The 24008-nt window shown below is 51.5% G+C and overlaps 1 protein-coding gene across 2 annotated transcripts in view; it reads right to left on the bottom strand.

Moving 5' to 3' along the window:
• Window positions 1–24008, bottom strand: part of FAT2 (FAT atypical cadherin 2) — a 70706-nt gene that overhangs the window by 40387 nt on the left and 6311 nt on the right. For both annotated transcript variants that reach the window (XM_036014631.1, XM_028528041.2), the window contains exons 2-4: window positions 7941–11220; window positions 5341–5655; window positions 890–948 (exon numbers count right to left, since the gene is read on the bottom strand). In XM_036014631.1, the coding sequence (XP_035870524.1) occupies window positions 890–948; window positions 5341–5655; window positions 7941–11199 (3633 nt within the window). In that variant the 5' untranslated portion in view covers window positions 11200–11220. The remainder of the gene's footprint in view (window positions 1–889; window positions 949–5340; window positions 5656–7940; window positions 11221–24008) is intronic.

Below are 24008 nucleotides of genomic sequence, written 5' to 3' on the forward strand. Positions count from 1 at the left end.
CGTTAAGACAGTCTTAGAGGCAGGGAGTATTTTGCGTGGGAGCAGGTTGTCCCATGCATGGGTGACCGCAAGAGTACATGATGGACATTTCTACTCTAAATGGTTCTGAACTTTTAGTGTATGTTTGGTGTTTAAAGATAATGCCTTTACTGAACTCTGGAGAATGTGCCAGTCTCCAGAAGGCCAGCTGGCTGCTGCTCGCTAACAATACCTGCTCCTTACACAGGGGGTGGGCAGAGCCTGGGGGCACAGAAGGCAGGGTTTACGTCAGTTCTGCTGAGGGACCTGTGTTCCTCCCACCTTGTGTCTTCAAGACTTGAAGAGAGATGCCTGTTCATTGGTTATGGATAGCCCAGGAGAGGGCATAGCTAGAATCCTTTGATTTAAGGTCAAGATCGATACCTCTCATTGAAAATGGGAACCAGGCAGGGATGCTTATGAGGTTTTAGAGACATTCTAGAAAGAGCACAGATCTAGAAGAGAGAGGTCTGGGTGTTCATTCTGACTCTGCCACTGACCTGGTATTTGACCTTGAGTGACTCTCTCTCTGAATCATGGGGATGGGTTAGAAACTAGACTGAAGCGCCTAGCACATAAGTACCGCTCCCTGCAGGCATTACTTAATCAATCAGTGCTTCCTGCCCACCCCCAACATGGTTTCAGAGTCTTCCCCTTCACACTGCTAAAGAGCCGGCAAAGACCCTAGGAGTCCTCACCACCAACCAGAGCAAGGCTCAGCTTAAGGAGCAACTCCTCCCTGAGCCTAGCTCCCTCCTCAGCCACAGTGCTTAGAGATGGGCACGTGGCCCCCAAGGCCCGGTGGGCCTCCAGCTGGGCATCCTTCAGCAGGTTTTCAAAGCCAGTGAGTGGGTCCGCCACCATTACTCACCTCCAGGATGTGCTCATCCTTGGTCTCTCGGTCCAGCTGCCGGGCGGTGGACAGCAGACCTGGGGAAGAGATGGTAGGAGGGGAACCTGAGCTCCTAGGGCTCCCAGGGCCACTTTACTGGGGGTAAGTTCAAGGGCACATTCAAGTCCTTGATCAGGATTCTGATCTTTGGAGAACAAGAACATTAAGGGAGAATGGAACTTTGGAGAAGGGGAAGGGCAAATGAGGAGCTGGGAGAATACAGCAGAGGGGATGGCATCTGTGGAGGTTCCTGCCCATGGTCAGCTTTCACCGTGAGAAGGGCTCTGTGCACAATATATTGTTGAGTGGAAAAGGTGGCTTGTCAGGAGTATCAACAGGGGTCACAGTCATCACAAAGTGGTAGCTTTCTACTCCTTTATTACTATTATATTATTCACCAGGTGCTAGTGCCAGCTCTTCCCATGACCTGCTGGCACAGATGAGCCAGATGAGGGCTCCTCTCAGCTCATCTGTAAACTGAGGAAGGGGGAATTGGTAGTTTCAGTTTTGTGAGTCACTATGGCTCTCCAATGAGGCCACAAAGGGGAGAAGGTGCCAGTTCTTTGCAAGCATTTGGGAAGTCAAGACCGAGGTTAGTAGGGTCCCAGGGGGCATCCAAGCTCATAGACGGAGAGGTCATAGCTGGTAAGGAAGGTCTCTTTGAAATGAAAGCAGACCTATTTGTTGGTCAGTGGGACATCTGAAAACTTTGAGTAAGTTTCTTGATCTTGCCTACACAATTAGATAATGGTGTAATGGATGAAGTGTGGAGATGGAGGCTTCATGTGGGGAAGGGGATTCAGGTTGGGCGGAGACTCCGGTGCTGGGCCTGGGCTGTGACACGAGGAGTGGCCTCTGTTAGGGACAGGCTCTTGCCTTGTGCAGTAGAGTCAAGTCATCTTGAATTCTTCCCTCCCTAATTGAAGGCAGGCACGGGAGGGATCACAAAAAGTCTGGGAAACCCCATAGCCAGAGGCTCTTCTAGTCGGAGAAGGAAGACACGTTTCTCTGGGACAGTGTGAGTACTGTTCTGGGTCACCCCACCCACTCATCCCCCCGCTAAGGGGCCAGGTGAGGAAGGGCCCCCAGTCTGCACCCCTTTTCCTGGAAGAGTACAGAGGCAAGGGGGCCTTGGCAAGTGAGCTTTCCTTCTGGCTCAGGCCTTGCTTTCCTTTCTGCTCCTTTTCTCCTTTCTTCTCTTTCTCCGTTATCCCTCACCCCCTTCCTTCTCTCCTTGTCCAGGCCTCCCTCTCTCCTTTTCCCCTCCTTGCCTCTCAGAATCCCAGGCACTCTTTCCCTGTCTCTCTGACCCTCTGGCTTTTCTTTTCTCTCTCTGCCTTTCTCTCACCACTGCCTCCTCCCACCTTCTACTGCCAGCATCCCTAGACTAGCTGCCTGCCACTGCCCTACGACCAGCCTCCTCCTTGCCCCCAGGCTGGTGTCAGGCGGCCTGCATAGAATGGGGACATTGCAGAGCCACCCCCCAGGGCTGTGTGAGGGGCTACTAACGGCTCTTCCTGGCAGGAGGTGGGGACTCGGCCAATCCGGCGCTTGTGAGTTCTCCTCCAAACAAATTTTTCCCCTTACCTCTTCTTAGGCTCATCTTGGACCTTCCCCTCCCATTCCTTTTTCTCATCCAATAATTTTCCAACTACTGTTGATTCCAACTGTAATGGATTCCAGATCCTTCCACTCCAATCTCGGTCTAACCCCAACTCCCTGCCCAGCTTTCTCTCCCTCTTGCCCTCCATCAGGGCCATAATGGCCAACAGTCCCTGATCTCCTACATGTCCAGATATTCTTCTGCATTCCTTCTATATCTCTATTAACTCATTTAATCTTTACAGCCACCCAGGAGGCAGCTATTATCATCTCTATTTTACTGATGAAAAAGTCAGGCATAGAGCAGTTAAATAACTATCCCAAGGTCTAACGGATAGTAAGTGGTGACCTTCAGAAAATTGACCTACTTGCCCCATGTCTTTAATAAGACCTGGGCTTCTTCCCTCCAGGCTATTGCTCCATCACTCTCCTCACCCAAGGCCCCCCTGCCCCAGACGACTGCCTGGCCAAGTCCCCCCTGTTCTTCAGCTCAGTGTTATCGCCCTACTTCATGAAGCCGTTGCAGCCCTGCTGCACCGAGCAGCTCCTGCTCTCGTCTGAGCAGTCACTGCGTCACGCCTACATGCATTATTAGCATGTGCGCATTCACACAGGTTCTATAGTTTTTATGTTTGGGTCTTCATGTGCCTGGTGGACTGAATTTCTCAAGGCCTGAAATTGTGTTGTGTTTTCCTTCACATGTCTCCATACCACATAGTTTAAACGAATGACTCTTGGGCTTAACAAAAGATTGTGGATGCTGACGGAGATTCATTCATTACTTTCCAATTATTTATTGAGATACTACTGTGAGCCAGGCACTGCAGTTGTTACAGTGGGCGAAAACAATCAAAGTTCCTTTTCTAGAAGGCCTTTGAAATCTAGTGAAGGATATAGGGAGTTAATGGAATAATCACACAAGTGAATACAATGCTCTATGTTCTATGTAGTAAGTGTTTTAAAAAAGGGGGCAGGTAGATAGATAGTGCTGGGAGATGTATTATACTGTCAGGAAAACTCAAAGGAAAGAACAGCTGGGCGGGGATCCGAAAGAAGAGCAGGGGTTAGCCAGACAGAAGGAGAGGGGAAGAGACTCGGGGAAGAAGGAACACCATGTGCAGAAGCTTGGCGCCAGGAGAGGGCCTGCACCGAAGCAGGCTGTGTGGCTTGCACCAGAAAGGGTCAGGGTGAACGAGGCAAGACAAAGCCAGAAAGGTCATCTGGGGCTCAGGCAGGCACAAGTGCGTGGGACACAGCAGGATGTGGCTCTGTCTTCAGGGCACAGGGACACCATTCACGGGGTCCAAGCAGGGAAGCGGGACAGTAACGTGTTAAGAAAGCTGGGCTGGGAGCTCATTGCCGATTATTTTATTTTTAGACCTTTATGCTGGTAAAAGTTTCTTCTCCTCAACTGCAGGAAAACTAAGAACATGTCTGCCCTCTGGGGCATTTTGCCAGACCCCTTGCCAGGGAACTGTTGACAGTAAACAGAATAGGGATTTGGAAGACACTGAGAAGCTAATGCCTTAGGTGAGGAGAGATCTCTTCCCTCTTCTGAAAAGGGAGGGACGGTGGTGGGTGGAACCAAGTAGAAAGCCAGCTAGGCCTGTTTTCCAGCGTGAGGGCATCCTTCTAGGAAGCCGAATTCATGCCCTGAGGTCAAAGGTTAACAGGAAAGGGTCCAACACCAATGTCTCTGTGCTAGTAGACACATGTGTCCCCCACCCACTGTCTGCCCCAGGACCCCCAGGTTCGTGCTTTTCTTGGTTTCCTTGTCTCAAGGATAGGGGACTGCCTTCTAGCTTTCTTTCCCCTTCCTCCAATCTTGCCAGGCTGAATTGTTGGAGCTGGAGAACAGAATCTTAGGTTCAAAGCCGAGAATGGCAGCCTTCTCTGCAATAGGGTTGTTGTTCATCTTCCAAGAAGATGCAGCAGCTGTGAAGAAGTACCCGCACAGTGGGGACCGGCTCTCAAATTCTAACACCAACAGCAGCCGAGCAGGTAGCACGGATGCAGGGGGCAGCTGGCAGTCATGCAGCCGGGAATGAAGGGACTGTGGGGACCAGAGGACATGCACCTGCTCTACATAGGGAGCTACTGTTGCCTCTAAGCAATTGAGGTCCTAAGGGAATGGGGGACTGGGGCGTCAAGTGTTACCAGACCTTCTAGTTTTTTAAGAACAACCAAAAACCTGGAATGTTTTGTAGAACTTCCTAATTTTTAAGTGTTGGCAACAACTTGAAAAAAAGTCACTGTTTAAAGCTCGTGCAAGCCAAACAAAACACGTGTGTGGGCTACATCTGACTCACTGCTGCAAGCTGGTGACCTCTGGAATGCCCTGAGCCACATACCGTCCTTACCCAGATGGCCTTGGGCCCGGGGTAGATGTTTGTGAGATGGTTGACTCCACTGCAGTGGGTCTCTAGTGCTACCACACTGTGGGCAGGCTGGCGATCACTTTGGAACTAGGGTTAGGAAAGTCTGGCTTGTAACTCAGGGGAGTGGCCAATTGGGCCCCAGGCAACTAACTGGCTGGCATCCCTAGGCCTCAAGGGAAGAAAGCTGACATATCTTATTTTCCCATAGAGATGGACTTTGCTGAGCAGTGGTTCTCAAGTTTAGCACCATCAGAACCGCTGGATATCTTGTTAAAATACAGATTTCTGGGCCCCACCCTGAGTTCTGATTCAGTAGGTCTAAGATGGGACCTGAGAATGTGAATTCCTAACAAGCTCATAGGTGTTGCTTACTATGCTGGTCTGGGACCACACTTTGAGAAGCACTGTTTTGAAGAATCCTATCCCCCCCCAGATTTCTGAGGTCCTTACCTGTGAGAGGGTGAATAACAAAGAACCCCATATGGTTCCCACTGGTGATGTTGAAGGTCAGCTTCCCTTGGGAGCTGGAGTCTGGGTCCCAGGCATCCAGCTGAAGCACAGAAGTGTGCAAGGGCGCGTCCTCCGGCACAGACGGGTAGAACACGGGTCTGGGCATCCGGGGTGGGTTATCGTTGACATCTAGCACCTCGACGTAGACTTCAGTTACAGCAGAGAGGGGTACGGAGCCCCGATCCACTGCCAGTACCGTCAGCCAGTAGCAGGACACAAATTCTCGATCCAGGGGTGCCAGAGTCTGAATGATTCCTAGGGACAGTTGATCACCAAACCCAAGATACTTTAGAGCTCAAAGTAGCTTTAGAACTCACCTTGCCTAACACTCCCCAAAGTGTTCTCTGGAAAGGATATAAAGAGGGGCATTCCATGGGAAAAAGAAACTGCTGGTGCCCCAGCCGGGGTGGCTCAGTGGATTGAGGGCTGGCTGGGAACTGAAAGGTCGCTGGTTCAATTCTCAGTCAGGGCATGTCTCTGGGTTGTGGGCCAGGTCCCCGGTTGGGGGTGTGTGAGAGGCAGCCAATTGATGTGTCTATATTTCTCTCTCTCTCTCTCCCTCCCTGCCGCTCTTTCAAAAATAAATAAATAGAACCTTAAAAAAAAGAAACTGTTGGCAATATGGTGTGGGAGCTGCTGAGTTAAACGTGGGGGATCCATATCCTTGCTGTTGAACCTCTCAGAGCCCTTCTCTGCTACACCCGGCCGTGGCTCTGGCATATGGGCGTCTGCAGGGTTTCCAGAAGACGGCGGTAGTCGACCTACTTTCTGCTGGCTACTTCCACCCAAGTCCTGCTGACTGCTTTACTTCACATCCTCTAAGGGATTTCCTCTCGGCTGTCCTCAAACGGATTCCTTCAAACTTCAAGTATTCTGGATACAAGTTAAGGGTGAGGGACTTGACAAATAAATTGCTTTTGCCCTCTCCATTATCCTTATGATTTTGGAGACTTAGCTCCACAAATTGCTTGCTATGGGCCTGCACTTTTCTAGAAGCTGAGGGTCCGTTAGTGAGCAAAAGAGGCTTATACCCTAGGTTCTCATGGATCGCACTCAGCGGGAAGGGCCTATGTGAGAGGCCAGGGCCCGTGTTCACAGCCCCAGCATGTCAGAGCTGAAGGAGCCTATTGCTTTGACAGGCGGGGAAACAAAGGCCCAAGAAAAGAGCATGGCTTGACCGAGATCGTGTAGCGATAGGCGGAAGCGCTGGGTCCCGACTGACTCGCAGTCTAATGCTCTTTTCACCAGTCACCCTGCCCCTTACCTGGGAAAGAAATCACCCATCAGATTGTCAACTCCTCGAGGGTAGCGACCTATCTTTATTCACCAGGGGCCTCCCCCAGGAGCCTGTGTCAGGACCTCACAAGGTGAGGGCGCTCAGTAAGTGATTGCTGAATTGCACTCATTTTCTGTGAAGCTTGAAAGGAATAACTAAGTTGGTTCCACCTTGTTGGAGGGCGATTTGGAAACGTCTATTAACATAGAAAGCATGCCCTACCCTTTAGCCCAACAACTGCATTTTTAGGGGTTTTTCCTATAGACACTCATACATATGTGTAAAAGTACGTGAACAAGGATGTTACACCTATATGATGGAATGAAATGCAGCCACTAAAAAGGAATGACAAAGATTTATATGTATTGACACATCAGATATCCTGGAGTTATGTGAAAAAAATAAGTTTCAGAATTAATGTCTATTGTATTATGTTTTTATAATAGTAGTGTGAACAGTGATCATATACTAGATTCAAAGAAGAAAACTTTAGTAGGAGATTATAGAACAAATTGTTAATAAATATTCTATGGAGAAATGGGTCACAGAGAAACATTAATTTCACATGGCAGATGTAAAAATTTATAACCACAATGTATTACTTTTATACACAAATATATGTAACATATATTTATATGTGTGCATGTATATATGTATGTGTATAGTATATATACATGCACATACATACAGTATATATACATGCACATGTGTGATATATGTGCACATGTGCACACACAATAGTATATGCATTTGCAGGCACACACATATAGTATATAGTGTATATGTATGCACATGTATAATGCATATGTACATACTATATGTATGGGTGCACACACGTAGTATATATGCACGTGCACATGTACACACACATATAGTATATAGTATATACACACACATAGTAAATATATGTATAAATGTATAATATGTGTGTGTGCATACACACATGCACACATACAGTGCATACACACATATAGTACATGGCATGTATGCATGTACATATATACATACACACATATAGGGATGTGGTTGATTTGACTTAAATGGATACACACACACATGCATATATATGTGCATGTATATATATATCTCCCCAGCATGATACAAATTAGATTAAGAATCAAATTAAAAGGGCAGAAAGGAGAGTCCCTATTTATTGCTTTTCTTCTCAGCCTGCAGTCTGACTTCTTTCAGGGCAGTCTCTGACTTCCCTTGGTCTCATCCTGTCCCAGCACCAGGCCCTCCCATCCCAACCCCCTCCTGGTACCTGTGTCCTGGTTGATGCTAAAGGCCGTGAGACTGGTGCCATCCCGCAGGAAGTACTGGAGCTCCCCATCCAAGCCACTGTCATCATCGTGGGCAGCAACTACTGTCACCTGGGTTCCTGGGGGGCTGTTCTCCAGCACCTGGCCCTGGTGCACGAAGGAGGCAAATCGGGGAGGGTGAAGATTCTCATTTACATCCAGGACTATCACCTCCACATGGCAGGGGGTCCTGCGAGCCAGGGGCCTCCCACTGTCACTGGCCCACAGGCTGAGATTGTATCCAGCCCTCCTCTCAAAGTCCAGCTCTTTCTCCAGAGTGAGGGCACCCGTCATCGGGTCCACCTGGAAGGTCCCATGGGCATCATCTAACAGGACATGTCGCACTTCTCCCGCTGGGCCCAGGTCAGGATCAAAGGCATCCAGAAATGTTAGGATAGTTCCTGGGGGCAGGTCCTCTGGGACCTTCAGGCTGCTGAGTTCTGCGATGCACTGGGGAGAGTTGTCATTGACATCTTCCAATGTGATGGTAAGGTCTGTGACAGAGAAGAGCTGGTGGCCCTTCCTGGGCTGATCCCTGGCCTCCACCTTGAGTATGTACTGAGGTTTTGTTTCCCTGTCCAGGTGTCCTGTGACCACCAATTCCCCAGTGAGGGGATGGAGGGAGAACTTTTCTGTGGGACTCAGCAGGGTGTAGAGAACCCTCCCATTGTCATCCGAGTCAGCATCTTTTGCTTTCAGCTCTGCAATTGTGGTTCCAACTTCCGTGTCTTCCGAGATGGTTATCTGGTACCCACCAGGTGGAAATCTGGGTGCATTGTCATTCCAGTCTTTCACATGCACTGTCAGCAGCTTCCAGGAGGACTTCTGGGGCGTGCCCAGGTCATACACTGTCACATTGAGGATGTAGAAACTGGTGGCTTCGTAGTCCAAGGGGGCAACTACAGTGAGCAGCCCTGTCTCCAGCTCAATGTCAAAGCACCCTTCTTCATTGCCATCTGCAATCACATAGACCAGTTTGCCATTGAAACCAGTGTCAGGGTCAGTGGCTGCCAGGCGGGCCAGGGAGGTGTTGAGAGGGGCATGCTCAAGGATGTCAATGGACTGTGGGAAGTGGTCCGCAAACTGTGGGGTGTGATGATTGATCTGATATTCACTTAAGGAAGTGAAGTCCTCATCGTTGGAGTCCTGGTTCGGAAGCCCAACCGAGTGCAGAATGGTCTTTGTGAAATGTTTCAGGGCCCCTGTTTTATCACATGTTATAGGAACCTCAGAATGAAGGTCCTTCACTATAGTAAGATTCAAAGTCGTGGGCGAGGCATAGTATTTCCCATCCGAGGCTGTAATTTTCAGGGAATAATGGATGGGTAGACCAGTAGTATGATTTATAAGAGAGCGTTTGAGGGATATCACTCCAGAGAAATGATTTAGATCAAAATACCCCAGTTCGTTGCCTGACACAAACTCATATTTTAGGTTCTGGAGCTCATCCACGTCTATCGCCGACACGGTCAGCACTGACTTGTGCACTGGCCAGTCTTCGCGGATAGAGCCAGTGCAGTTGACCTCCTCAAACATTGGTTTGTTGTCGTTCAAGTTATTGAGGCTAAGAGAAACAGATACTTCCTTTTCCTGGCGAAATGGGGACCCCCAATCGGAGGCCCGTACCTGGAAGGTGTAAATTCTTTTCATGAGCTCGTAGTCCATGGGTTTGGAGGTGGAGATGACCCCCAGGTAAGGGTCGATAGAGAAGGGCACATCTTTTGGATGAGCGATGGAATAGGTGACATAACCGTTCTCGCCATGATCCAGGTCTGTGGCGGTAACCATCAACACACTGGAGCCTGGGGGGATGTTCTCATCGAAGGTGCCAGCGTAGGAAGGCCTGCTGAAGAGGGGGGCATGGTTGTTACAGTCCACGATGTCGATGACCACAGTGGTGGAGGCCAGGCCGGGGGACGTTTTGATGTGCAGCTGGTAGTGGGCTCGGTCATGGAAGTCCATGAGCTTCGTGGTGGTGATGAGCCCAGTGTGAGCATTGAGTTTAAACCCCGCGCTCTCCGAGGACGGCTTTAGAACATACTGCAGGTTGGGGACGGCTCTGGTTACTTTCACCATCACCACACGGCTCCCAGGAGGGGAAAACTCGCTAAGCTGTACTCTGTAAACAGCCTGCTCAAACTGGAGGGAAGCCAGTTTGGAAGGGGGCAGGTGAAAGCCCCTGATCTGGGAATAAGAAGAAGGACTGCCCCCACTCCTGGCCTGCAGGCTGAGGTTGAATCCATGAAGGTGCTCCAGCCAGTTGATGTCTTTGACAGACACCACACTGAACTCACTGCTCCTGGCATAGGACTTGATGGCCTTGAAGTACTTCCCAGGATCCCCGTCCACAATTTCCAGTGAGTCCACTTCAGCACCCGAGCCGTTTGCACCTATCACCACAGTGGCATAGGTGGCAGCCTCACTGCTGTCTGGCGGGGCCACCACCACAGAGGTGATGGCTGGGGGCTTCCTGAGGGCAGGCTCCACATGGATGACCAGTGCGGCCAAATTGCCAAACCCATTGCCCTCCGAGATTTTCCGCATGCGGTCCACAGCCAGCACCTGGAGTTCATACTTCCCTCTCCAGGTGACATTGAGCTTCCTAGCCAATGTGACCACACCACTGGTGGGATGGATGGCAAAGAGCTCCGACCTCGTGTTAAAGGCATAATAGAACTCGGCGTTCTGGCCCAGGTCAGCATCTGTGGCGGTCACCTTGCAGATGGGGCTCTTGAGGGGCATGTCCTCAGAGATGGTGACCCGGTATGAAGGCGGGGAGAAGAGGGGCTTCAGGTCATTCTGGTCCAGGATGTGGACCACCACCCGGGTGAGAGCTTCCAGCTCCAAGGTCTTCTCCGTGGCTTGGATGATGAGGGTGTAGCTGTCTCGCACCTCCCGGTTCAGAAGGGCCGTGTTGCTGCTCTTTGTCCTGATTCTCAGAAAGCAGAAGTTGCCCACCACGTACTCCTCCGTTTTGAACACGTTGGCCACGTCTCCAGAGATGATCCGGTACCTCACTGCCCACTGGGGCTCGGCGATGTAAATGCCCATTTTCACGGGGCTCTCCACGTAGGTCTTGGGAGCAGAGTTTTCATAGATGGTCGCATTGTAAAGGGGGGATGTGAAGTGCCAGGCAGCAGCGGAGAGGACCCCTTCTAGGGGCTTGTCACAGGTTGCACAGTGGAGCAAGAAAGTGACAAAACCCAACAAGACAATATTCATGGTGGAAAAACTCCAGAAATCCTGAGCAAAAAAAAAAAAGGGGGGGGTGCAAGTTAGGGAAAAGTGATTTCCATGGCTGTAGTTCCTAACCAGGGGTGACTATGCCCCTCCGGGGACATTGGCCATGTCAAAAGGTATTCCAGCTGTCCCAGCTTGAAGGTGAGGGTGCTAATGTCATTGAGGGGGTAGAGGCCAGGGAGGCTGCTAAACACCCTCCATGCACAGGACAGCCCCCCACAACAAAGAATGAGCTGGCCCCAAATGTCAGCAGTGCTGAGATCCAGAAACCCTGTGTTTGAAGAGTAACAATAACCAACCAGTTTCAATGCCCTCTCCAGGGCACCTGGCAGATCCCACCCAGTCCTGCCCCCCTCCCTGCTTTTCCCAAAAACCTTCAGTGGCTCCCCAGTGATGGTAAGGTCTTCCAGCCAGCTTAGCAATCTGTCTCTGAGTAATTCCTACAAGACCCTTGCAGCAGGGCTGAGCCCCAGCCAGACTGAAGTGCGTCAGCATGTGTAAGGGCTGCAAAAAAGCCAAGTGACCACGGTCACAGGCCTGGCATCAGGCTGCCTGGCCATCCACCCTGGTTTCACCATTTACTAGTGGGTGACTTTCTGGGCATGTCATTTAACCTCTAGGAGCCTCAATCTCTTCTTCTATAGAATGGGCGTAAGACTATCATCTACCGCCTTGGATTGTTGTGAAAATTAGATGAAATGACAAAGTAAATGGCCTGGCAGGGTGCCTGGCGCACAGTAAGTTTTAACTCACTATTAGCTATTATTAGTAATAGGAAACGAAGTGTCACAGAGGGAAGGGAACTGCTCAGGGTCTTGCAGCAACTGACTCTGGCTCACCGTGTGACCTTGAACTCCTCAGCTCCCGGGATGTCAGAGCTGACAGGGACCTTAGGGTTGATGGGGTTCTGACCCCACTCCTTGTGCCCAGATGGGGAAGTAGGGCCCCAGAGTGGGGAAGCGTCTTGCCCCAAGTCCCGTGGTGGGTGGCCCGGTGAGGACGGGTCCCTGGGATTTGTCAAACAGCCTAATGCTCTGCCCCTCGACACTCACTGCTGCCCCCCTGCTCTGCCCTGCTGTTTCCCACAGGGCTTGTCCCTGAACCCAAGCCTGGCTCAAAAGGTGAGGCAATCAGGGCCAAGGACAGGACAGGGCAGGGAGGAGGGCAGAGTCGCTTGCCAAAAGGGGCCTCCTAGAAGCTGATGCCTGCCCACTCAGGGGAGTCTTGACTCCAAGGAGCCCGGTGGCCGCCAGCCAGATGCATGAGCATTCCTGGATGAAACAGGCAAGACTTGTTTTTCCAGTTGCCTTGCTCTTCAAAGGCAGGGAAGAGTTAAACATCCAGAGCAGGGGGAAAGGGAAAAGAGGGGGTTGGATCCTTGTCTGTCCGGAGTTTTGAGGGAACTGAACGCAGGTTCTTTAAGGCAGCCAGCGAGGGTGGAAGGCGGGATGGAGGCCGGCATGGGAAAGGCAGCCTGCTGTGGGATCTGAAGGCCCGTGGCAGAAAAGCATTGAAATATGCCCCATCCTCTGGCCTCCCTACTATGGTTCCTCACTTAAGATTCTGCTGGTGGGGCCCTAAGCCCAGGCACCTTGGGAAAGAGAGGGCAGGAGGGAGGCAGATTCTACACCTGGGGCCCTAAGGCCAGTAACAGAAAGAGCACCATCTGTTATCTACCCTTCCTGCTCCCCTACTCTCCTTCCTTACTGCTGCACCCCAGTGGAGCCAGCCTGCGGCAGCATCCCTGACACAGTCCTCTGCAAGCAGGAGGGGGCCCCGAGTTATTCGAACCCTACCCCCAGGATAGCATTGGGTTTGGAAAATTGAAGCCCGGAGGGAAAATGAGTCCTTACCCCAGCCCCAGGTCCATTCACACCATGCGCAGCCTAGCGAGCCCGGGGTGCACGCAGCCTCCAGCTCTCCCTGCCCCGCTGTGCGGAGAGCTTCCTGTTCGCCAGGTCAGTGCCCGTGTCAGGCAGGCCCCGACAAGACGCCCTGCCGAGCAGCTGCACAGATGGCTTACAGAGTGGGGGAGCCGTTCAGATGGACTGGAGGGAACAGAGCAGGGGTGGAGTCTCCCTGGAGGGGGATCCCATGCAAAGGGAATGCACCTTTGGGGGGGCAGTTTGGTGCTCATGGCTGTATTCACGCTGTGGGACCTGCAGACCTGGCCACTAGTTTGTGGAGGGGGGGCCTGTGTCTTGACATTTGTTTCCTGGCTCCAGGTCCAGGCTAGTGAACAGGTTTGCAGGGTGCGGAGGCACGCTGGGCTCCCTGAGACACCCTTCCAGCTCACCACCTGGGACCGCTATTTAGAGACACCTTAGAAATCATAAGTCAGTTTGTATCACTTTCCTGCTTAAAATTTTCCAGTGGCTTCCCATGGCATTTATTATTATTATTATTTTAATCTTCACTTGAGGATATGTTTATTGATTTTAGAGAGAGAAGAATGGAGAGAGAGAGAGAAAGAGATTGATGTGAGAGAAACATCAATCTGTTGCTTCCTGTACATGCCTCAATCAGGGATTGAACCCGCAACCTAGATATGTGCCCTGACTGGGGATTAAACCCGCAACCTTTCAGTGTACGGAACGATGCTTCAACCAACTGAGCCACCCAGCTGGGCAGCTTCCTATAGCATTTAAATTAAAATCCAAGCTCCTTACCACATCCAGGAAGGCCCCGTGCCACCTGGGCCCTGCCTGCTTCTCCAATGATACCTCCCAGCACCCTCCCCATTGTTCAGCAAGCTGCAGACACAGGGCTCCTTTCTTCTCTGCAAACATACCGAGCGGGGATCTGCCACAGGGCCTTTGCACTTGCTGTTTCCCTCCGCTTAAGATTCTCACACGGCTGGCTCCTTCTTGTCATCCAGTTTTCCACTCAGATGTCGCCTCCTAACCCTTCTTTATCGCATCACTCCATTTTCTCCATAGCAATTGTCACCACACAGCATGTTCCCATTTATTTATTTAATGACTGTCTCTTGCACTGAACCCCGTGTTTAGTGCAAGGCTCCCTGAAGACGGGTGCTTGGTGTCTCTGGTTCACAAGTGAGTCCCTAGCGCCTAGATCAGTGGCTGGCACATAAACACTAGTTGAAAAAGGCAAGCATCTGGACTTGGGAAAAGTAGTGGCAGAATGAAAGCTGAAAGAAACTTTCAGTGTTCATCCCTTACTTTTTGAAGCTGGAAAAATAGCCTTAAAGAAAGAAAGGGATTTGCCCAAGGTCACATGGTAAGACCCAAAGCCAGGTTCTTTCCTCCTGACCGTGCTGCCAGAAGGAGAAGCTGCGGCCACATGAATCCAGCTGTCAGGGTTCAAGCCCCAGCTCCACTACTTGCTAACTGTGTCACATTGGGCGAGTCACTCAACATCTCTGAACTTTAATTTTTTCATCAGTAAGATGAGGCTACTAAGAACACTGCTTTCTAGGGGTTTTGTAATTACTGGATAAGATCCTGCACATTGATCTCACCTGTAAGTGGAACCTAGTCAACAAAACAAACAAGCAAGCAAAATGTAGTCAGAGACAGTGAAATAAAGAACAAACTGACAGTAACCAGAGAGGAGGGGAGGGAATAATGGGGGAAGAAAGGGGGGAAGGCCGTCAAGGAACATGCATAAAGGACTCATGGACAAAGCCAAAGGGGGGAAGGATCGAGGGTGGGAGGGGGGGATGGCTGGGGTGGGTGGGAGTGGTGGTAGGGGGGGATGGAGACAAATGTACTTGAGCAACAATTTGAAAAAGAGAAAAAAAATAAAAGTACATTTCAAATTTTAAAAATTTAAAAAGAGGCAAAAAATTAAAAGATCGTGCATATCAATGTACTAAGTAAGCACAGTGCCTGGCCCATAGAAAAGCACTCACTAAATATTAGTTATTGTTAGTTTTCAAAGGCAAGGCAGAACCAAAGCCTCAAGCTGGGGTGAGAGCGGTGTCCCCTGATAAGGACCAGCCTGCGCCCTGGCACAGCAGGAAGCCACTGGTCTCCGGTCGAGTCTAAGCTTGCTGGCCCAGCCACAGGCTGTTCTGGGAAGCTGCGAGCAGGCGCTTGCCTGGGGTGGGGCCTCACGCTCTCGGCTCCCCAGGCCTGGGGAGAGGTCGGCATGTGGGTGGATGTGCACGTTTGCGAGAGGGCACACACACACACACACACACGCATGCGCTTAGGAGGCAAGTTCTGAATAATCGTGTGGGCACAGTAGTTGTGTGTGTCTACTTGACAGGATGAATGTGATGTGAGTGAATAAACTGGTAGCGGTGAGGCTTGTACGTGCCCTGGTGTGAGCCAGCACGGGTGTGGGAGGTCATGAATAGACTCATTTAGGGTGCGTGTGCTTCCAACTCTGCTCTCTTGTCACTCCCAACCCCGTTTCAAAGACAGGGGAAGATGGCAGAAAGTGGGTCTGGCTGTGTGACGTTACGCAAATGGCTTACCTTCTCTGATCCCCAATGTCCCTACTTCAGACTGCCATTTTGATAATGCAATGAGTCAATGGACACAAATGCGAACACAGTTCGCGCCCAGTTTTCAACAAATACCAAGTACTGTTGCTTTCTAGCTGCTGACTCACACTATGGACTCTTGAGCATGAGGATAATGAAGGCTCTCAGGTGTGTTCTCACCGTTCCTGTGCGGACCGACTTTCTGGGACTAACCGCTGCAGGACTTCAGTGAGACCGCGGATAATTTCACCATGTGTTTCAGCCCACCGCTCCAGTGTCTCCAGATCCTGATGTTCCAACTGGCGGTTGTCACATCCGTGTTTTAACCCAAGTCAATGGTGACAGTCTGTGCAGAGCTGGGAGGCACAGTGCTCTGAGACCTTCCCTGTTTTCTTGGTTGGTGATCTCAAGTGCAAGCCCTCTCACTGTGGAGAGTTCCCCGTCACCAGGAGCATCCAAGCATGGTCTAGGTGGCCACCTGTGAAGGATGTGCTACTCTAGGGGGACATTTGCCCTTGGGGGAGATGAGTAGAGCTCTAAAGCCCCTTCGAACTTATGCAGGTACAGGTCTTTGGCCTGTGTGAGCCTAGAGTCCCCGAATGAGCTCTCTAAGGCAGCAAAGGGACTCCCTGTGCCTGTGCATCGGGGTTGCGCACTCACCAACGCTTGTTCAGTCATCAGTGTAGTGAGCTGACCTGGCTTTTGGGAGACCTAGATCTAAAGTCGCTTTTTCTTGTGTGGCCTTGGTCAAAGCTGTCACCGAAGCCTTGTGTGGACCTCTTTCCTCATCTGTAGTGACATGTGTGTGTCGGAGGAAGGGGCTGGGATGGATCAGTGACTTCAAACCCCTCTGTTGCCTTCAGGGGCAGAACCTCTTTTTCCCTCATGAAATCTCACCTAGAAGCGCAATCCATGAAGAGATCAAAGCAGAACCGCACTACTAGAAGCAGGGTTGGAGGCCTAGGACCCTGGCCCGGGCTTGTCCCTTATCCCCTGGGAAGCACAGGTGGAAAAACTGGGCTAGAAGGCCTCTAAGAGCACCCTGCCCCCCACCCACAACCTGAGAAGTGGGGTTCTGCTCTTCTGTGTGCTGTTGTTGTTAAAAAGCTCCAAGATCCATGGCTGGGTGTGCTGGGTGTGATGATTCTAGAGCCCTGTGATCTGCGTTTGTGACAGTGGGCCCCTGTGCGGTGACCCGGCATTTCAGTTCTAGACATCTGTGGCTCTGACCAATTCTGTCCCTCCCACGTGGAACCACAGGTGCTTGGAGGGATTCAAAGCCAAATTGAACTTCACACCGAAGAAGCTCCTACCCGATTCGTTCAAAATGCTAGGCTTTGGTCCCGAGGGTGAAATTCCTCCCAGTCACTTGCAGGAGTACCTAGGCACAGGTCGGCGAAGACATTCTCCCGCTCGGCCCCACACTGCCCCTTCCTTGGGCACAACGCAGGTGTTAACTAATAACCCACGTGATACTCCCAGGACACACACGTGCCCTTTCACTCCCCCGTCTAAGACAAGGGAGACTGAGATGGGAATGGCACACCCGAGGCCACCCAGGAAGGTGGTGGCTGAACTGGACAGAGACAGCCAGAGTTCCTAAACCTGCGTGCTCTGGGGAGAAGCAATAACATAAGATATTTTTTTAAAGTTCAGAAAGCCTTTCACAAAAGAGAGAGCCACTAGGGTCATTCCTCCGGACTGGAGAATGTCCACCCTCCCCCCAAAATCTAAAGGGAAAATGACCGTGGACTTGGGGACCTCAGTATGTGTTTTCTGGCCTCACTCTCCTCCCTGTCGCTGCATCCGCACCAGGCACCCAGTGTCGGGGCCAGCTGTCGTGCCTCTCGAGAAGGAACCCGGAACGTATTCTGTTGGTCACAAAAGCTTAAAGGTGGTGGTGTGGTGGCCAGGGATTAGGAGGGATTGCACCTTTGAACCGGAATTAAAATCACAAGTGAAACAATGGTGACATTCCAGGTAGCTGCTAGACAGGAAGTCTTTAGCTACTGAAATAAATTTCCCCCTTAGGGGAAAGCAGGGAGCCATTGAAAGTTTTTGAGAAGAAGCAGGACTAGAACAGAACTGTATGAGGGGAAGAGTAATCTGACATCAGATCCAAAGGGAGGGGCTTCCACTCCCACTCTGGTGTGGACCGGGTTCGAACGCCAGCTCTGTTGGTTTGGGCCGACTAGAACTCAGTGTGGGTAGGAAGGCTTGGTTCACTTCCGAGAGCCTTGGATGAGCACTGGAGCCCTTTGCTGGTGTGTAGGCAGCAGCCACTACTAGGTTCTCACGTAACAAAACAAGTGAAAGAAATGAATATGGGCCAGCAAAGGGCCAGTGGCTTGGGCCCTTGGTGCACCGTGTGACCTTGGGAAGCCCACAGAACCTCCTGTGAGCCTCAGTTTCCTTGTCTGTAAAGTGCAGGTAATAACAGCTACTCCTACCTACTTCCCAGGGCTGTAGGGAAGACAGATCATGTGATAGGCGAACGCACAGGGAGGAGAGACGCAGAATAACACCTTATTAGCCCAATAATGGCCTGGCGAGTGGCGGCCACAGCACCTACAGACTGAGGCTGCCTTAGCAGAGCTGTCTGGAGAAGCCAGGCGTGCACAAGCCTGGGATTAGAAGGAAAAGAAACGGCTGAAAAGGAAGTCTTTTCACTTAGAGCATGGGTGAAAGGGAGCTGGGACTGGGGTCCCCTTCTTTACCAGTACTCTAGTACACGTGACAAAAATTATACTGTCCTGTGTCTGTGTAGTAGTAACCTGTAAATTTTCAAAGAACGTCTTCATGCGTTACCTCACTTGGTCTTCGGGCACGACACACAGTACTGGGTAGAATTAATAGGGAAAAAGTGGGCTCTGAGTCAGGCAGACCTTGCTTCAAATCCCAGCTCTGTCTATCACTCACCAGCCGTGCAACCGTGGGCAGCTATCTAACTTCTCTGGTCCCGGGAAACGACAGAGTCTCAAACAGCTCTCTCGTGGAGTTGTTCAGAAGGCCGAATGCGCCAATGCGTGGCGAAAGCCCAGGACTGGAACACACTCGGTTCAGGTCAGTCACTGGACCAGCCTCACCGCAGTATGACACCTGTAGTTATTCTCATTTTGTAAATGAGAAGCTGAGGCACCAAGAATCTGAAGCTCTGCCCAGGCTCACCCACCCGGTAGGCGGCGGGTGTAAGTACCGTCCCAGAATAGGAACCCGCACTCCAGGAAGAGAGCCTCGGGAGGCTGGAGTCGCTGGAGCGGATTCCCTAGAGCAGCGTCTCCAGCAGAACCTTCCACGGCGAAGGAAACGTCCTATAACTGAGCTGTGCAGGCGGGAACCACCGGCCACATGTAGCTGTTGAGTATTGGATACGTGGCTGGTGCGACTGAACAAGTGAGTTTGTAATCTTAGTTAACTTTAATTCACAGAGCCACATGTGACTAGTGGTCACCGTATTGGCCAGCTCAGCTCTGGACAGCATGGCAGAGGAACCAAGGATGCATGGGATTGGAGGGGGACTCCAAGTCCACCCATCCGGTAGGTTTAGGGGCATACTCAGGGCCCACAGTACTTTCAGGGACCCATCCAAATTTCTCTTAAATTCAGAAGAAAGAAGACAAACATTTCAATTGAAGGAAATGTTTTCATATATAATAATATATTCATCTTTATACCAATATTGTCAAAAAAACATTTCTAATATTTTCTGATAGAGGAAGGGACCTGCAAAAGATAAAATGCCCAGGGCCCTTGAAAGCCATCACGTGACTCTGGGTGGTGGACATTTGGAGGAAACAAAAATCCTCCAGGAGCCTGGGCTTTGGGAAGGAAAAGGGATGAAGTAGAAGATGATGAGAAGTCTTTTGTTATTGGGTCTCCTCTGCCAAAGTCATTCATCAGTTTATTTAATCCCGTTTTAGTGGGGGCTCACCCTGTGACAGGCATTCTAGAACAGAGAACGAGACAGAAAAGGCCACTGCTTGTGGGGATGGCATTCTAGTGGCAGAGAGAGAATAAAAAATACACACTTTATCGGACGCAAAAAGTGCTATGCAGAAAAATCATGCAAGGCAAGGTTAAAGAGTGACGTGTGGGGAATGCCATTTTGGAAAGGGGGGGTGGGGGACCCTACATGACAAGGTGACATGTGAGCAGGGAAAGGTCCACAAAGCCGTCTTGAGGAAGAGTTCCTTCCAGGTAGAAGAAATAGGCATAGGCAGTGTAAAGGCCCTGGGGCGGGATGTCGGGGAGGTAACCCGGGGCCTGTCAGGCGGCCAAAGAAGAGACTGGCAGTGGGGTGGGCCCCATGGCGGGGTCTGCATGGTGGCTGCACAGGGGACAGAGGAGAGACGGCTGTGGCACTGGATGTGAAATCCTCGAATCACTAGAACCAGAACCCAGGCTCCCCGTCCTGGGTGCTTTGCACTAGCCAAATCGCTTCCCCTGCCCCAGCTTCTCTCCCAGGCCATGGGCTCCTCGGGATCCCACGATTCCACGGTCCTTCTACTCAGTAGCCAGGGGGGTGGGGAGGAGTCAGGTTTCAGGGTCAGACCTGCCCTCAATCTTGTCTCTGTGTTGTCTAGGGGCTTTGCTTCCTCTGTCTTAGCCTCAGTTTCCCCATTTGTGACAAGGGGCTAACAGTGCTCAGCTCACTGGGGGACTTAGTGAGCTTATGCATGGAAAGCATTTAGCAAAGGTGCCAGGAACACAGAAAGTAGTTAATGTTATCACCAGCATTAGATATTACTATTACTATTGTAATAATTATAGTAACGTTATCAACTATTACAATATGTATTCAGAAATATGCGTGGGATGAGGGAGCTATTCTCTGCATGAGTACGGACCGCCGCCCATGCCCCAGCGGCCCCTGGCAGGAGCTCCCTCTACGCAGACACACCTGTGCGCACACACACCTGTGGTATTTGTGACATTCCCCCTCTCCTTGCAACGATTTGTAGTAAAGCTCAAGCCATAGCTTATGCAGCATTAAGACCATAATTGCTATCCCTGTCACCCTGTGGGTGCAGAGAGGTCACAGATATGATCTCATTCTGAGTGTGAGGGGTGGCAGGTGGGCACGAAGCCAGGAGAAGAGGATGGGCAGGAAAGCAGGAGATAGAGACATGTCATACACACCCTACGACGACGTGGGTTTCCTGAGCTCTTTTGTACTGCCCTTAGTTGACCGCTCTGGGCCTCATCTTACATGATCTGTAAAATGAGGCCATTCAGTATAGCCCCCTCTGTGTCTAGGACAACACACCCTTGCTTTCCAGGGAGCTTGCTGGCCCTTGGGCACCAGAGAGGCGAACCCTGTTCCCCTTAGCTGGCTATGGGACCAAAGTCCCTGCTAGCTGCTTGCGCATGAGACTACCAGCCACCCATGGCCACTCCCAGCCGGGTCTGCATCTGGCCCGGGCACCCTGGGGGTGAGGAGGTTACAGTCAGGGCCACATAACACCAAGGCCACCTGCTCAGGCTCCAGAGTAAGGCAGCCTGCTCTGAGTCCTGCTTTGGCCCATTGCTGGGCTCAACCTTGAGCAAATCATAGAACCCGACCAAGCCTCAGCCTCTTTGTATATAAACTGAGGAAGGTAGTCACCAGGCTGCTGTGAGGATCAGTGAAGATGAACAGTCGGCATGAGGCCGAGCACGTGAGCCCTCACATGGTGACTGTCGTGGTGTACACATGTCCTCTTTTTATGGGGCTTCCACTTGTCCCTCTGGGAATTAAGGCTAGTCCCTGCTCTCCTATCTTACTGAATAATCCTCCACTGAGCTGTTGTCAAATGCTGCCCTGACGATGGCGAGGTTTGGGGACTGTGAAATGCTTACAGAGGCACAGACACACCTCACAGCTGACGTTTATTGAACATTTACTATGTGCCAGGGCCTGTGGTGGGCCCTTGGTGTGCATTGTCGCTTTTAAGCTCCTTTACAGCAACCCTATAATTATCCTCATTTTGCAGGTGGGGATAAATGAGACTCAGAAAGGTTACCTAACCTCCAAGTTCACAAAGCTAGTATATGGGCAAGCCAGGGTTAAACCTCAGATCACCCATGTGTCTAACAGTTCCCTGGCCTGCCTCCCTGTGCCCTCAGGTGAGAAAGAGCACTTGGGAAGAGGGAGGGCTGTAGGATCCCTCCCCCACGCCAGGATCATACAGTGATGGATTCTCGAACATCAGCAGACACAGATTCTCAGCAAAGGCTTCATCTCCAGTTCTCCCTCTCAGTCCCATCCCGCTGTCCTGGCCTGGTCCAGCTGCACTGTTTTCCCGTCCAAGGCCAGTCCCCTCTGAGCACAACAGTGTAGGGTCTCAAAGCCAGCAGGCAGGCAGGCAGGCAGGCAGGCCTGGGCAGGTGAGGAGCGGCTTCCAACAGTGGGGCAAGACAGGCCGATCCGCCATCTGAGGCACCCGGTCTTGCAGTTTGCAGGCCCAGCCTGACTGAGGGCCAGAGGCACCAGAGGAGTTAGGGATGATTTGGGAGCATCAGGGTTCGTACTAATGAGATGCAAACGATCCTCCAGTGGTGGGCTCCAGGGAGACCCAGGTTCCACATTTAAACCCTCTGGGTTCTGTCCACACACATTTAAGCCCCCTGGGCTCTGTGCACACCAGTTTTCTTACCCAAGGTAACTCTGTGCTCCACCCAGCCATAGGTGCAGAACTCAGCCAGGCTGTGTTCTCACCAACAGGGCTGGCCACTGACCTGAACCAGTGGTTCCCACCGTTGGGAACCCCCTAAGGGGGTGGGGGTTAAAAACACATATTTCCAGCCCCACCGCAGATCTACTGAATCAAAATCTTTAGGGGTGGGGCTCAGGGATAGATGTTTAACAAGCTCCTGGGGGTGAGTTTAGTGCGACTGGTGTTTGGGAGCTGCTGGAAAAGGGCGTCTCTTTCTTCACAATCTTGCATTTTGTCCTGCCTTATTTCAAAGCTGACATCCCATAGGCGGCCCTCTCCTAGGCCCCGGTGGAGAGGGGGTGGGAAGTTAGGAAACCGACCACAATTTTCATGACGTTTTTGGGCTAGAGACGTGTTTCTCAAATGGCAGTGTGTTAACAATCACAGCTTCATCCTCGAGAAGCCCGATTTACAATTTAGTAGGGCTGCCGTGGGTTCGTGGTGCACGTTTTTTCCTGTAGGCGGTCCCCTGACCACTCTCAGGGGAACACTAACCCTCAGGCAAAGCGGACGCGAGGTTATCTCTCCAGTCAAGTACAAGAAACAGGAGGGGGAAAGCTCCAGATCCGATTCTCGCACCTGACTTTCACCTGGGAGTCTCCGAGTCTGCCAATCTCCCTGTTCATCGGCACCGCAAACCCCTGAGGCGACAGTTTATCTTCCTGCAGACGGGTCTGTCTGTCTCCCAGAGAGAGACTCGGCCCCACAGGAGACTCGACCATGCTCTCTTTGCAGTGAATAGAACTGAACCTCCACATACCTTGTGCGTGACCCAGCAATCCCACTCCCAGGTACATGCCCAACGGACGGACGTGTGTGCACGCTGCCCTCACCAAGATTCACACGAGAACGTCCAGAGCAGCACTGCTTCTCAGAGCCCCCCACTGGGGACAACCCAGATGCCCACCGAGAGCAGGTGGGTAAGCGAAGTGTGGTACGGTGTACAGTGGAGTACTACACAGCAAAGAAAATGAAGTGTTGCTCCGGGCGTCCGTGCAGATGAGCCCTACACATGCAATGTGGGGCAAAAGCAGCCACATATGAAAGAATACACACTGTGCTATTTCAACAGGATGCGGTTTAAAAACAGGCACAACCCATGGATTAGATTAGAATACAGTTCTTCTGGGCGGGGCGGGGCGGGGCGGGGGTGGGGGGGACCGGAGGGTGATGACAAAGGCGTTTACAGAGCGGCGGTGAGTGCTGTTTCCTTATCTGGGAGCTGGTTCGTTTTTGGAAAGGTCATTGGGCTGTACACTTAGGATTTGTGCCCTTTTCGGTGTGGATATTATACTTTATTTAAAAGTTCCCTAAAAATTCGAGGAAAGGACTTCAAAGAGGACTTGCAATGAGAGGGAAGACATTTCCATAGTAAAAGTCTCTGACTGGCCACTCGCACAGGCTTTCAGAGCTGCGGGATCCTGGACTCCTCCCGCCCCGGGAACCAGGAAGGAGACGGTTCTCAAAACCCAAGAAGCGTGGGAGGTGCGCCAGGGCACACCAGGGCTGCGGAAAACCGGAGGCTCAGCGGTTCCCCTTCCCCACCCCGACCCGGCCGGCCTCCGCGGAGCCGCGAGCACGGCGGCAAGCCCACTGTCCACTGGGTTCCCAGGTCCAGCTGAGTTCCAGCTCTTTGGGGGTCA

This window comes from Phyllostomus discolor, chromosome 13, assembly GCF_004126475.2.
Source record: "Phyllostomus discolor isolate MPI-MPIP mPhyDis1 chromosome 13, mPhyDis1.pri.v3, whole genome shotgun sequence".
NCBI classification, from domain to species: Eukaryota; Metazoa; Chordata; class Mammalia; order Chiroptera; family Phyllostomidae; genus Phyllostomus; species Phyllostomus discolor.